This window comes from Homarus americanus, unplaced genomic scaffold (genome assembly GCF_018991925.1).
Source record: "Homarus americanus isolate GMGI-L3 unplaced genomic scaffold, GMGI_Hamer_2.0 scaffold41592, whole genome shotgun sequence".
NCBI lineage: Eukaryota > Metazoa > Arthropoda > Malacostraca > Decapoda > Nephropidae > Homarus > Homarus americanus.
In genome coordinates, this window is record NW_024740109.1 from 401,405 (window position 1) to 413,398 (window position 11,994).

Here is an 11,994-nt window from a genome sequence, read left to right on the forward strand (position 1 = left end):
TGAGTTACTGGGTTCCTGGCCGTTTATTTTATGTATGGCGGCTGCGTAGACTAGAAAGCTGTTCAATCAGTGATTGCTTAATAGCCATACCACAGCCACCTTTCCACCAGAACTGTTAACAAAATAACCCCCTACCTGAAATTACAGCCACTCCACTTGGTGGTTCCTTTGAAATGCTGACAACTTGACCCGACTGACTAGAGGCTGGTTGGTGGCTTAATGTAGAGATGAATTACCTTCACATGTTGTAGGAATCTTCCTCTTAAAATATTGGCTCATCCGCCGGGCACATGGACATGAAAAATCGTTTGCCGGGTACTGCAAATCTGCACAACGTGTCGCCTGTGAATAAAAAGAGAAAGGAAAGCTCATGCTTCCCCATCTCTCTCCCTCCACCCAACTTCTAACCTTTCTCTCATTTCAACTTCCATCCTCACTTCAACATTTCACCCTCCCAACTCTCCTCTATTTCCTCAAATCACTCAAGTTTGCCCCCCATCCCTCTAATTTCCTCAAATTCACATCACCCCCATTCCTCTCCTTCACAATCCTGGCGGTCACTTCTTGCTGGTCTGACTGTGCCTCCGTAAAGAATGGATCACCATCAGGAGACTCCACTTTCTAGCACCACCACAATGAAACAAATGACTGGTGACGGCTTTGGTTCTGCACTAGATTGACTGAACTGCCTGGTGGCGCCCTGTCAGGCTCGCTTGTTCACCTGTGATCGGGTATTTGTGATAGGATTTTTTTGCAATTGTGATAGGGTTTCTGTTCATTTCATATAAGTAATACAGTTTGTGTGCATTTTCTCGTGTAGGTCAAATACGGTTTTCGTTGATTTTGTGTAATGTACTCTTTAATTGTAATTATTCTGAGTTACTAGTCATCTGCAAAGGCGTTGAGCCATGATACCGTAAACACCACCTAACATTAAAGGCCGAGCGCTCCTGTGGTCAGCCAGCACTCACTCGACGTGTCTGCCTCTCCCTGCACTGTGTGAGGAATATCAGCAATTCAGCTCTGGTATATACTGTACAGTTATCCTTGAGGTGCTGTATGGGTTATTAGTAAATTGTTTAATGTACGGTTGTGACACCTTTATTGATCTCGGGTATGGCTTGGTTAAATAATAGATGTTCATTTGATTGTCTTGTGGTGCTCAGATTGTTTATAGAAGTTTTGTCATTGAAGAATATCTGTAACGGTAAACGGTGTAATGCAACAAGTGGCATATAAAAATGATGGGAGGGAGGGGGTGAGAGGATTTTATTTTGTGGATTCTTACAAGTCGAGAGCGTGTGTCGTCGTCAGCGCAAAATTGATTTCTCGCAACGGGAGGAAGTGGACTGGTGACAGCGCTGCCTGGTGTCGCCTCACTTGATTCCTCACTCGACAGGTAGGATATTTTTTCATAGATAATAGGTGGGGGAATCTACTTACTTCATGATAGACTAAGTGCTCGTTACTGGAGTGTTGGCGTCGAACATTTTAATTTGGTTACGTTGCGAAAAGTTCAGGCGATTCTGTGTGTATAAAGATAATTTTAGTTAGCAATGGACCAAAAAAGAGAAGAAAAAAACGAGGGTCCAGCCAACTTTGAGCGTCAGAGCTGGTACTTACAGTTTGTAATGTTTAGGGGATAAAGTTAGTTTGGCACTGATTTTCGGAACCGTGCACACACACACACACACACACACTAAAATTAACGAACTCGTAAACTGACCACTTAAAATCGATTGATGCCATTTCCTATGCATTGTGTTCGTTTATGTAGATGCGTAAATTTTCCTAATGGCAATCTGTGACCCTGTCCTTGGCCCGTGGACTTAAGTACACGTACGACCCCAGGGCCCGCGGATTCAAGTACACGTACGAACCTTTGAGAACGAGGACCCTGGATTAGGTGACAGTTACCCCATTAACATTTAACTTTTGTGTGTCTCATATCTTTATTTCTCTTCTTTGTTTTTTATCTACCTTTTCCACTTCTTTTCATTTTCTCTTCCTTTTGTTTATTACTCTTCTTCCGCTTCCTCCTCCTCCTGTCTTCTCTTTATCTGTTTTTCCTCTCTGTCTTTTACTCTTCCTTCCCCTTCTTTTCCTTTCTTTTGTCTTCCTCTGTCTATTCATCTATCCTCCAATGTATTTTCCTCCTTATCCTACAATGTATTTCCCTCTTACACTGTCTTTTCCTCTTCCCCTTCTTCCGTTTCCGCTTCATCCATCTCTCTTCTTCTCCTCTTCCTCTCCTTCATTCCCCTCTTCATCTTCTTTATCACCATTCTCTCCCCTCGTCGCGGGTCTTCTTGCCACCTCCACGTCACACAGACAACGTAAAAAAGCAGAAAGTAAGTCGTGAAAGCATAAAGAAAGGAGTAAATGAGGTGAGACGAGGCATGGGGGAGGGGTACAGCTGGCGGGGGTGACGGGGGATGGGGGGGCGTTTTTAGTTTCAAGTTTAGAAGCTCCAAAAAGTTGTGGGTGATGTAGAGGTTGTGCTCTTGACCTGCCTGGGAATGGGTGACCGTCACACATTGGGGTGCTTACGAGTTTTGGTGGGGGAGGGGGGGGTGGCCGGATGGGTGGTATATATACGAGTGCTCAAGGGCTATTCAGCATCACAGCCAGTCGTAGCAACAGCAGGGGATGGTCGAACCCAGGAGGATGGTGAGTAACGACAGATGACAAGGAGGGGAGCTCTAAGAGGAGTGTGGAGCTGCTGACAAGAGTAGGGAGCTCTAATGACAAGAGGGAGGGGAAGCCCAGACAGGAGCCTATGATGAGGAGGGGAAGCCTGTGACAAGAGAGGGGGGAGCTCATGACGAGAGAGGGGAGTTCTAAGAAAGAGAGGGGCTATGACGAGAGAGAGAGGGAGAGCTCTATGACAAGAGAGGGGGGAGCTCTATGGCAAGAGAGTGGGGGAGCTCTATGACAAGAGAGGGGGAGCTCTATGACAAGAGAGATGGAGCTCTGACAAGAAAGTGGGGGAGCTCTATAGCAAGAGAGGGGGAGGGAGTTGTATGGCAAAGAGCGGGAGGGGATTTCTCTGACACGAGAAAGAGTTCTTTAACAAGAGAGAGAAAGTTCTATTGTAGTATGAAAATTTCTTTATAAAACTAGGGCTGTAAGCAGGTGTGGGGACGACCTTGACCTGGTGAGTGTGTCGGGTGGTATAAAGTCTCCCTCGCGTGGTGGTGAAGACTCAGTTACCGGCAACACCTCTGGCCTCCCTCAGGTGCTACACATTTTGTATTAAAGGCGTTATTCCTCCTCGTGCGTCATAAGGTATATTCCATGTGTAGTCATTTAAGTGAGACAGTTAGATGTATTTTTACATGTCCGGTTAAGAGGAATATTTAACTCACTAACCTTTGAGAAGGTGACCCTCGCCTTCCCCGAGTATTCTTTATCACCATAATAACCCATGATGGTTCCTACAGAGTCTGGCGGTGACAATGGCGGTAGCGGTTTGTGTGTGCAGCTGCCTCCCGCCGGTGGTGTGGGCGCAGCAACAGCAGCAGACGCCTGCGGACCAGCTAGGTAAGACCAACAACACAGCCTCCCGAACCTCACAGTAATTGAAGTGACACTACCATTCACTGGTCTGTGTTGCTGTGGGGCAGGTGGAGCTGTGGGGTGTGTGAACTGGTCTGTGTGTTGTGGGGCAGGAGGAGCTGTGGGGTGTGTGAACTGGTCTGTGTGTTGTGGGGCAGGAGGAGTTGTGGGGTGTGTGAACTGGTCTGTGTTGCTGTGGAGCAGGAGGAGCTGTGGGGTGTGTGAACTGGTCTGTGTGTTGGGGGGCAGGAGCTGTGGGGTGTGGAACCTGGTGCTGGGGGGGCAGGAGGAGCTGTGGGGTGTGTGTGAACTGGTCTGTGTTGCTGTGTGTGGTGGCTGTGGGGGTGTGGAACTGGTCTGTGCTATGTGGAGCAGGAGGAGCTGTGGGGTGTGAACTGGTCTGTGTTGCTGTGGGGCAGGTGGAGCTGTGTGAACTGGTCTGTGTTGCTGTGAAGCTGTGGGGTGTGTGAACTGGCTGTGCTGTGGAGCAGGAGGAGCTGTGTGAACTGGTCTGTGTTGGGGCAGGAGGAGCTGTGGGGTGTGTGAACTGGCCCTGTGTGTTGTGGGGGCAGGAGGAGCTGTGTGTGGAACTGGTCTGTGTGTTGGGGGGGCAGGAGGAGCTGTGGGTGTGTGAACTGGTCTGTGTAAGGGCAGGCAGGAGGAGCTGTGGGGTGTGTGAACTGGTCTGTGTGTTGTGGGGCAGGTGGAGCTGTGGGGTGTGTTGTGGGGTGTAATTAAATCATACAGTATGTTACTGTTTTCTGTCTCGATGGTTTCACTCTGTTACAAGTTCAGACACGTCAAGATGAAGCACAGAAGCGATTTGATAATTACAAAACAAAAGTAAACGAACGATCATGAGTACGATCGTCATTCCTTGATGTTCTTCATATTCATTATCCACTTGTGAAGACTCTGCACTGTTGAGACAAAACCTCTGTATGTGTGACGCTGGACAAAACCTCTTCTGTATTTCACTCAGTCTCCATACAACCCGAGTTCTCTTTCAACGTCCACTATTGACACCTGTTTCCAATTGCTGCAGAAATGTCCTCCTCCTCCACCTCCACCTACTTCAGAAACACCCCGCTAGCGTTCTTCCTCCTCCTGATCAATATTCTAATGTCTCTCAGTGTTTACATTTCTCATTCATACTCTCCACATGTCTGAAACATTAAGACACATCCGTGACATCAAAGATCTCGCGCTTAAAGGCTGTCTTGTAATTCCTACCCTCGACAAAGTAAGTTACAGCTTTGGATTAGATGCTGAATTTTCGACTCTGTATTCTGGTGTTGTGGAGGTGTTATTTGTTGTAGTTATAACCATGTCCTGTTCTGGTGATCTTAGTCTCTTTGTTTATAGTTAAGGTAAATAAAAATGTAATTATTTATTGATAGTTAAGAAAGATAACAATTGTAGTTAAGGTGATATGGTAGTCAAGTCTTTTAAGTCCATTCTTCTAACATTGTCATCAATTTGATAAACAGTTTATAATATTTTAAAAAATCACATTACTTTTATAACTAATTATATTTAAGTAATTAATAATCAATTAGTTTTCACCAGTTTAATAATTAATCATATTTCCACGTTGATTATGATTTGTTAAGTTCATCTTTGTGTACAAGTAAGTGAAGGAGTGTTTGTGTGTAGGAGCGGAGACGGTGGGTGTAGCGGCCTCCACTGACCTAGCTGTTGCCGCCACATACGGACACGGAGGTGGACAAGGAGGACACGACGACGGCAAGTACTTCATGTGAGTACTATATACAACTATGTGTACAGCATGTGACTGCATTAACATATGTACATGACTTCCATTGTTCAAATTAGTTTTGAATCGTCATAAATAATTTGCACTTCCATCTGAATCTCCTTTCCCCAAAAACCTCGTAATTAATTCAATATTCTATTTTCTGTGTTAGAATATTTGAAAACAATTAGTAACCGTTCCCCTTCTCTCCATTTATAACGGTAGGTACGCTCACCAGCCCTCCAAGAAGGAGTATGAATTCGGGTACAAGCGAGGCAACGGTTACCACAACATCGAGAGGTACGAAAAGGCTGGACCACACCACAACTTCAAGACTAAGGTTACTCCCCTCATGTTACTTCACTAGCTCTTACAGTACATTTGGGGAACAGTTCATGTCTTTATCTCCGTTTCTGTTGATTTCCGAAACATTTATTGGATCACCTGAAGATTAGGCACCCAAGTATATATCACCTGATAATCAAAGACCTTAACCTAACCTAACGTAACCTAACCTATAGTAATTACCCCTCCTCCCCCTCCCCCTGCTGGTAGCGTTATCATTAATCAGGGCAAAATATCACTGTTATTATTATTATTATTATTATTATTATTATTATTATTATTATTATTATTATTATTATTATTATTACAACTACTATTATCATTATTATTGATGTTTTTGTGTTTTAATTATACTGAATGTGTGTGTGTGTCCGGCAGGTGAGGTGGGAGGACGCCAAGGGTGGCCACGGTGAACACTACTGGGACTACAACCACGCCCCTAAGTACCATGTGAGTACCAGACAGTTCCCCAAATTTCCATACGATAAATTTTTACACGTTTTTGGGGAGATATCAGGTTGTATGTAACGTTCTCGCATTAATTACTACATAAAAATGGCTGCATAATTATCCCGAGACTCTACCGTTACCAGATGTGTTCTTTTCTATTCAGTTAGGGTTGAGTCTTTATCATAAAACCATTGGTAGTCTTGAGTCGAGATTCACTGAGATTCGTAGGTCAGGATTCTCTCCTAATTTGTGTTTATTGAACGTATCTAGTTAAAGCAGGGTCTCAGTGTAATGTCATATTAAACGTTCTACCTTGTGATTGAACTTTATATCAACCAGTAGGTGCATTCTCGTGTCTTCATCTATGAGAATAATAATGTCAAGATTTTAGAGGATCAGGGTTGTAGTGTAGATATTTAAAAAAGGTGATTTGAACCTTATGAGGGATGTTAAGGTCATGGTAGTTCTGATTGTTTAATCTTTCTACAGGACGATCACCACGGCGACGACCACGGAGGGTACGGACACGGCGACGACCACGGAGGGTACGGACACGGCGACGACCACCACGACGTGAGTATTGCTCCTCAACTTAGCTTGGTTGTGTAGCTGCACGTACGTAAAATAATAGTTGTAATTGTTATAAAAGTTAGTTAATAGCTTTTACTTGAATTCATTGTACTAGAAGTTTTAGTCGACTTTAAGGGGAAGTTTTTACGACAAAACTTGAGGAATACTGAAGACATTAGTGTTTTTTGGAGGTTGTCCATATTTTGAGTTTGTGGGTCATGATTTGTTGACACGGACACGTACAAGGGAGAAGATGGACCATGGTAGGTGTGTCAGATGGCCCCTCACATTACATCTGGTGGCCCCTTACACTACACCTGGTGGCTCCTCACACTACACCTGGTGGGCCTTACATTATAGCGCCACGGTGTACCACAAAGGTCAGCTCTCCTGTGTGTCCTCCAGCCAAAGGTCACACATACAAGGAGCTGTGCCTGGCCTTAACACTCCAGAGATACACACGTTGATTTGTTAGTCTTCCCGTAAACGCGTGGAATAAAAAAAAATCACCTTTACCGGCACAGGCACTCATAAACACCTGGCGATCTCTTCTACCATATAATATGTGCTACGCTAGACGAATGTTCATCAGAGTTATGCCAGCAGTGACGCTCATATGTGCTAGGAGCTACAATATTCATCGTCAATAGATGTATTATTTATTTTCTCATTCTCCAGTTAAGGGAAAATATAACACGCGAAACTTTGAAACTTTGACACCAAATTCACAAAAAGTTTCCACAGTGAGTCTTCCTCCTACAGTAGTGTGCCTGAAGATGTAAGAATAACATTGAAATTATACAGACACATTACTTTAGATACGTTCACTTGATAAAGGACAAAAACAAACTAAAAGTCTAAATTTTAGGAAAGGATTGTTTCACGTAATAATGTGTCTAGTTTAACGTGTCTTTAGCAGAAGTTAGTAAAAAACTGATGGTGTTGTGGATGTTATTTGTGTTCATTATCTCAAGTTAATTAGTTAGAGGTACTGTACGTGTTTATATTCTTAGCGGCGAGGAATGTTTCTCACGTGAGTATCCGGCTGCTATGGTTGGTCCGGCCCGCTTCCTCCCTCGCTTATATACCGTCTCACGTTTCAGGACGGCTACGGACACGACGATCACGGACACGGCGATTACGGACACGACGACCACGGACACGACAGCTACGGACATGACGTTAGTATAATACGTACACTCTTCCTATGACCAACACTTAATTACCTTTTTTACTCGTGATACTGAAATGTGATTCACTAATAAAGAATAATTCAGATTTATTCACCCCAAAATAATGAAAAAAAATTATCATCAGAATATCACGTTAATATATCGTGAAGAGTCAATATATTACTACTGATTTATTCTCAATGGGCAAGACGCTTTAGTAGTGAGAAATTACAGTAATATTAATGAGAAAAAAAATTAAATAAAAAAAAAGGAAGAGGAGGGAGGAGTGAGAAGGCTATTGACAAGAGACAGGAGGTTGGTTGGTTGGTTGGTCTTGTACTGAACATATTTTAAAATCAAGGCACTTGTAGCTTCCCTGGCTGGAATTATTTGTCCCTTTTTTTTTTACTCTAGTATGGGCTTCTGTAACCACACCCACCTCCATCTCTTCTACTTAGGACTTATTGTACCTTATCATCTACTGTTGTTTAGTTTATTTTTAATCCCAGGATGTACGTTGGTAGTAATGAGGGGGTCGTTGGTAGTAATGAGGGGGTCGTTGGTAGTAATGAGGGGGTCGTTGGTAGTAGGGGATCCATGGTAGTAATAGAGGGGGTCGTTGGTAATGAGGGTCGTTGGTAGTAATGAGGGGTCGTTGGTAGTAATGAGGGGTCGTTGGTATTAATGGGGGGTCCATGGTAGTAATGGGGGGTCGTTGGTAGTAATGAGGGTCGTTGGTAGTAATGGGGGTCGTTGGTGGTAGTAATGGGGGGTCGTTGGTAGTAATGGGGGGTCGTATGCAATATGAGGGGGTCCATGGTAGTAATGGTCGTTGAGTAATGGGGTCCATGGTAGTAATGAGGGAGGTATTTCACAAGGATGGTTGACGTAGTAAGATCTCACACTTTAGACGGTGCCAGTGACAGTTTTAGCCGGGTTATAAGTGACATTCCCAAGACCATTTTAAAGCTCTCCATACCTCAAGGCTGGGCACAGGTGAAGCATCTTGCACGACACACTACCTCACCATGTTGTGTTGTGATAGAGGATAGTCTAGTTATTACTTAGCGAGGCACAGTCACACCCGAGTTTAAAGTCTCTCTCTCTCTCTGTTGCATGGCTGAAATAATTTAGCTATAATATGTTAACGCTGGTGTGTGTCTGTGTGCTGGTAGGACCACGGGGGTTACCACAGCCAGCCGGTACCAGAGTACGCCCACCCAGTCGCTGCATCTCCTGACTCTGAACCCCCCACCGTCGCCGCCTCCAGCCGCACCGTGTCCCAGCTGGCTAAGAGGGAAGGCACTGCCGGGCCCAGCAAGGTGTACGAGTCTAGTGACGACTACAGGCCCAAGAAGAAGACCCCCAAGAAGGTCCAAAATAAAGTAGGAGTAGATAAGGACTCAGGACTGGGGAAGAAGAATTATCAGTACTACAACAAGAAGCAGACCTTCGAGTACAAGAAGAACAGTGGGAGCGCCGCTCCAGACCTCAGCAAAGAGGGAGAGAGTCTCTCAGCTTTCCCTGAACTGCTGGGCTTCAACCCTTACCTCCCCCCAGAGATTGTCGGGCAGAGTTTCTACCCCCAGAGCGCCGTTCCCTCTTCTCCCATCAGTAGCTCTGGCGGTAGAAGAGTATCACAACGAGTTCCCGCCGTCACCCAGAGCGCCCCAGCACCTCGCGTCATCTTCCCAACAACAGGTTTTGGTCACCGCTCTGGGCTGGAGACAGACGCCGCAGCTGTCAACACTAAGACCCCAGCAGCAGCGGGTGAAGATACACAAGCCACAGAGTCTAAAGTGGTGAGCGCTGTGACTAAGTCGGTGGAGCCTCCTGCGCTGTCTGGCTTGAGCTTCGACCCAGAGACTGGTCGTGTCTACAACGAAGGAACTGGCGTCTGGTACACTCTCGAGCCAATCCAGGACCCCTGAGAGCCTCACCTCCTTCCTCTGATCCATCACCAGAGGCCCCAAGTCAACAAAGTCTTCCAAAACCTCTATGATCCCATAACTTCCATTCTTCTCTTCAGTACTCAACATTACCTCTGAATTTCAACCGTTTGTTACATAAACGTTCTCTCTGTCTCCAGCACAACCACTGCTCCCGTAACCTTACTTTACTGCAACATAAACAGCAATTTTCACTTCTCCTCTCTTATCTTATTGCCTCTGAAAACCACAATTTAAATTTACTCACCCTTGTAAACAATCAACTTACCTCTCCACTGTTTCATTAATCTGTAAAAAATAAAAAGAAGAAAAGGTAATCGTTCACAGTCACCATCACTTAATACTATATCCACCATAAAGTATCAATCACCTCAGACATTCCTCTTTGTTACTCTCCTACACAATTCACTGCAACTGTCGACACACAACTCGTCACCTTGGTCTTTGCTGCCTGGATGACCTCAGTGTTCGCAATAATTGACCGGGTTACCTGTTTGATAAATTAGGTCAATTCCTCCTCCTCCTCCTCCTCCTACCACCTCCTTCTCCTCCTCCTACCACTCTTCCTTCTCCTCCTACTACCACTCTTCCTCCTCCTCCTCCTACCACTCTTCCTCCTCTTTTTCCTCCTACTTCTTCTCCTCTATCTTCTCCTCTTCTTCCTCCTCCTATTAATTGGTTGTTCTCTTACCTGTGTGATCAATTAATTATACCTGTCATATATGTTTGTCAATAATTCTGTTTATACACCTGTTGTGTCACGTATAAGTATGGTGTCACGTATGCTGTTTATTCACCTGTTATGTTCTGTTGTCAATATACTGTTTGCACCCTTGTTTATGTCCTGTTTTTATGTTTCCTTGTGTTTGCGTGTCGTTTTATTGTACTGTGTCTCCTTCAGTTTATGTCGCCTGTCTGTGTTTGTCTGTGTGTTTGTTCCTTTAATTAATTCTCTTCTTCTGCCTGTTTCATGTGTCTGTTTACTTGTTTATCTCGTATGTATTTTATTTTGTCTTCTATACCTATATTTATTGTCTTCTCGCTTAATATCTTGTTTTCTTCTGTGTTTACTCTTACATATTCTTTATTTGTTATCTATTCTCCACGTCGCCCGTTTTCTTTACTCCCTATCCTCTCCTAATCACGTTTTCTTCAGTTTCTCTATGCCCTCTCACTCCCCATTTTCTCCACCTACAACTACCAAATATTTAGAGTCATCATCCCTTACCATCTTCCTCATCCAGGGTCGCCAACTTAAGATCTCATGAGTGGATTCCATAGTTTTACAAGGATATTTATTCTTGTGATATTTTTGTAACTTTGTGCCTTGATAATTTTTACAAGGATATATTTTCTTGATACTTTTATGAGGACATTTACTGTTTGTTATGTGGGTTGTATAACTTTCTTTTAGGTCGATATATCCTGGCATATATATCGTATGTTAGTTAATTAATAATAATCATTTTAGTCTGTAGTGTGTGTCTCAGATGCCAGTTGTAATAAAAGGCTTCAGTAAACGGCTCTTTGGTAACCCTCTTCTAACAGTACCACAGTTACTATGGTACCACTTCACCCTAGTAACACCAGGTAACTACGGTACTTGCAGTACCTGTTGAGCGTGAAGGTACCTGTTAATCACCTTCCCCTTATATGAGAGCGTGGGGAGGTATAGGTAGCACCTGTGGATGCGAGATGGTCCAGTTTTGGTCACGATCAAGTGTCACAGCACATGTAACGCCAGTTTCCACGACGAAATTGTCACTGCAGGTGTCACGAGGCGAGAGTCACGTGAGGTGTCACGGCAGGTGTCACGAGGCGAGAGTCACGAGAGGTGTCACGAGGCAAGAGTCACGGCAGGTGTCACGAGGCAACAGTCACGAGAGGTGTCACGAGGCAACAGTCACTGGAGGTGTCACGAGGCAACAGTCACGGGAGGTGTCAGGAGACAAGAGTCACGGGGGAGAGTGTAGTACGGGCGCCTCTTACTGCTTTCATTACATTCTACACTTTCCTAAAAGTTGGTAGTGTCTGAAGGGAGGAGGGGGAGGGGGGTGGTGGGGAGGGTGGTGGGGAGTCCCCTGGCGACGGAGGCTGCGACGGCGCGGTGTGTTACTATTACTGTGTTATGCTTCTTACCGGTACCCCATGACCCGGACCGGATACCCCAGGGTAGAGTGGGAACTAGGGAGCC

The 11,994-nt window shown here is 44.7% G+C and overlaps 1 protein-coding gene across 1 annotated transcript; it reads left to right on the forward strand.

Annotated features, from left to right (window-relative positions):
- The first annotated feature begins 3,448 nt into the window (after window positions 1-3,448).
- Window positions 3,449-10,306, forward strand: LOC121875202. Its single transcript, XM_042379647.1, has 7 exons — window positions 3,449-3,543; window positions 5,215-5,317; window positions 5,540-5,654; window positions 6,038-6,109; window positions 6,599-6,682; window positions 7,783-7,860; window positions 9,027-10,306. Exons 1-7 carry the CDS (start codon window positions 3,459-3,461, stop codon window positions 9,780-9,782), a joined length of 1,293 nt encoding a protein of 430 aa, XP_042235581.1. The 5' UTR covers window positions 3,449-3,458; the 3' UTR covers window positions 9,783-10,306.
- The last annotated feature ends 1,688 nt before the right edge of the window (window positions 10,307-11,994 follow it).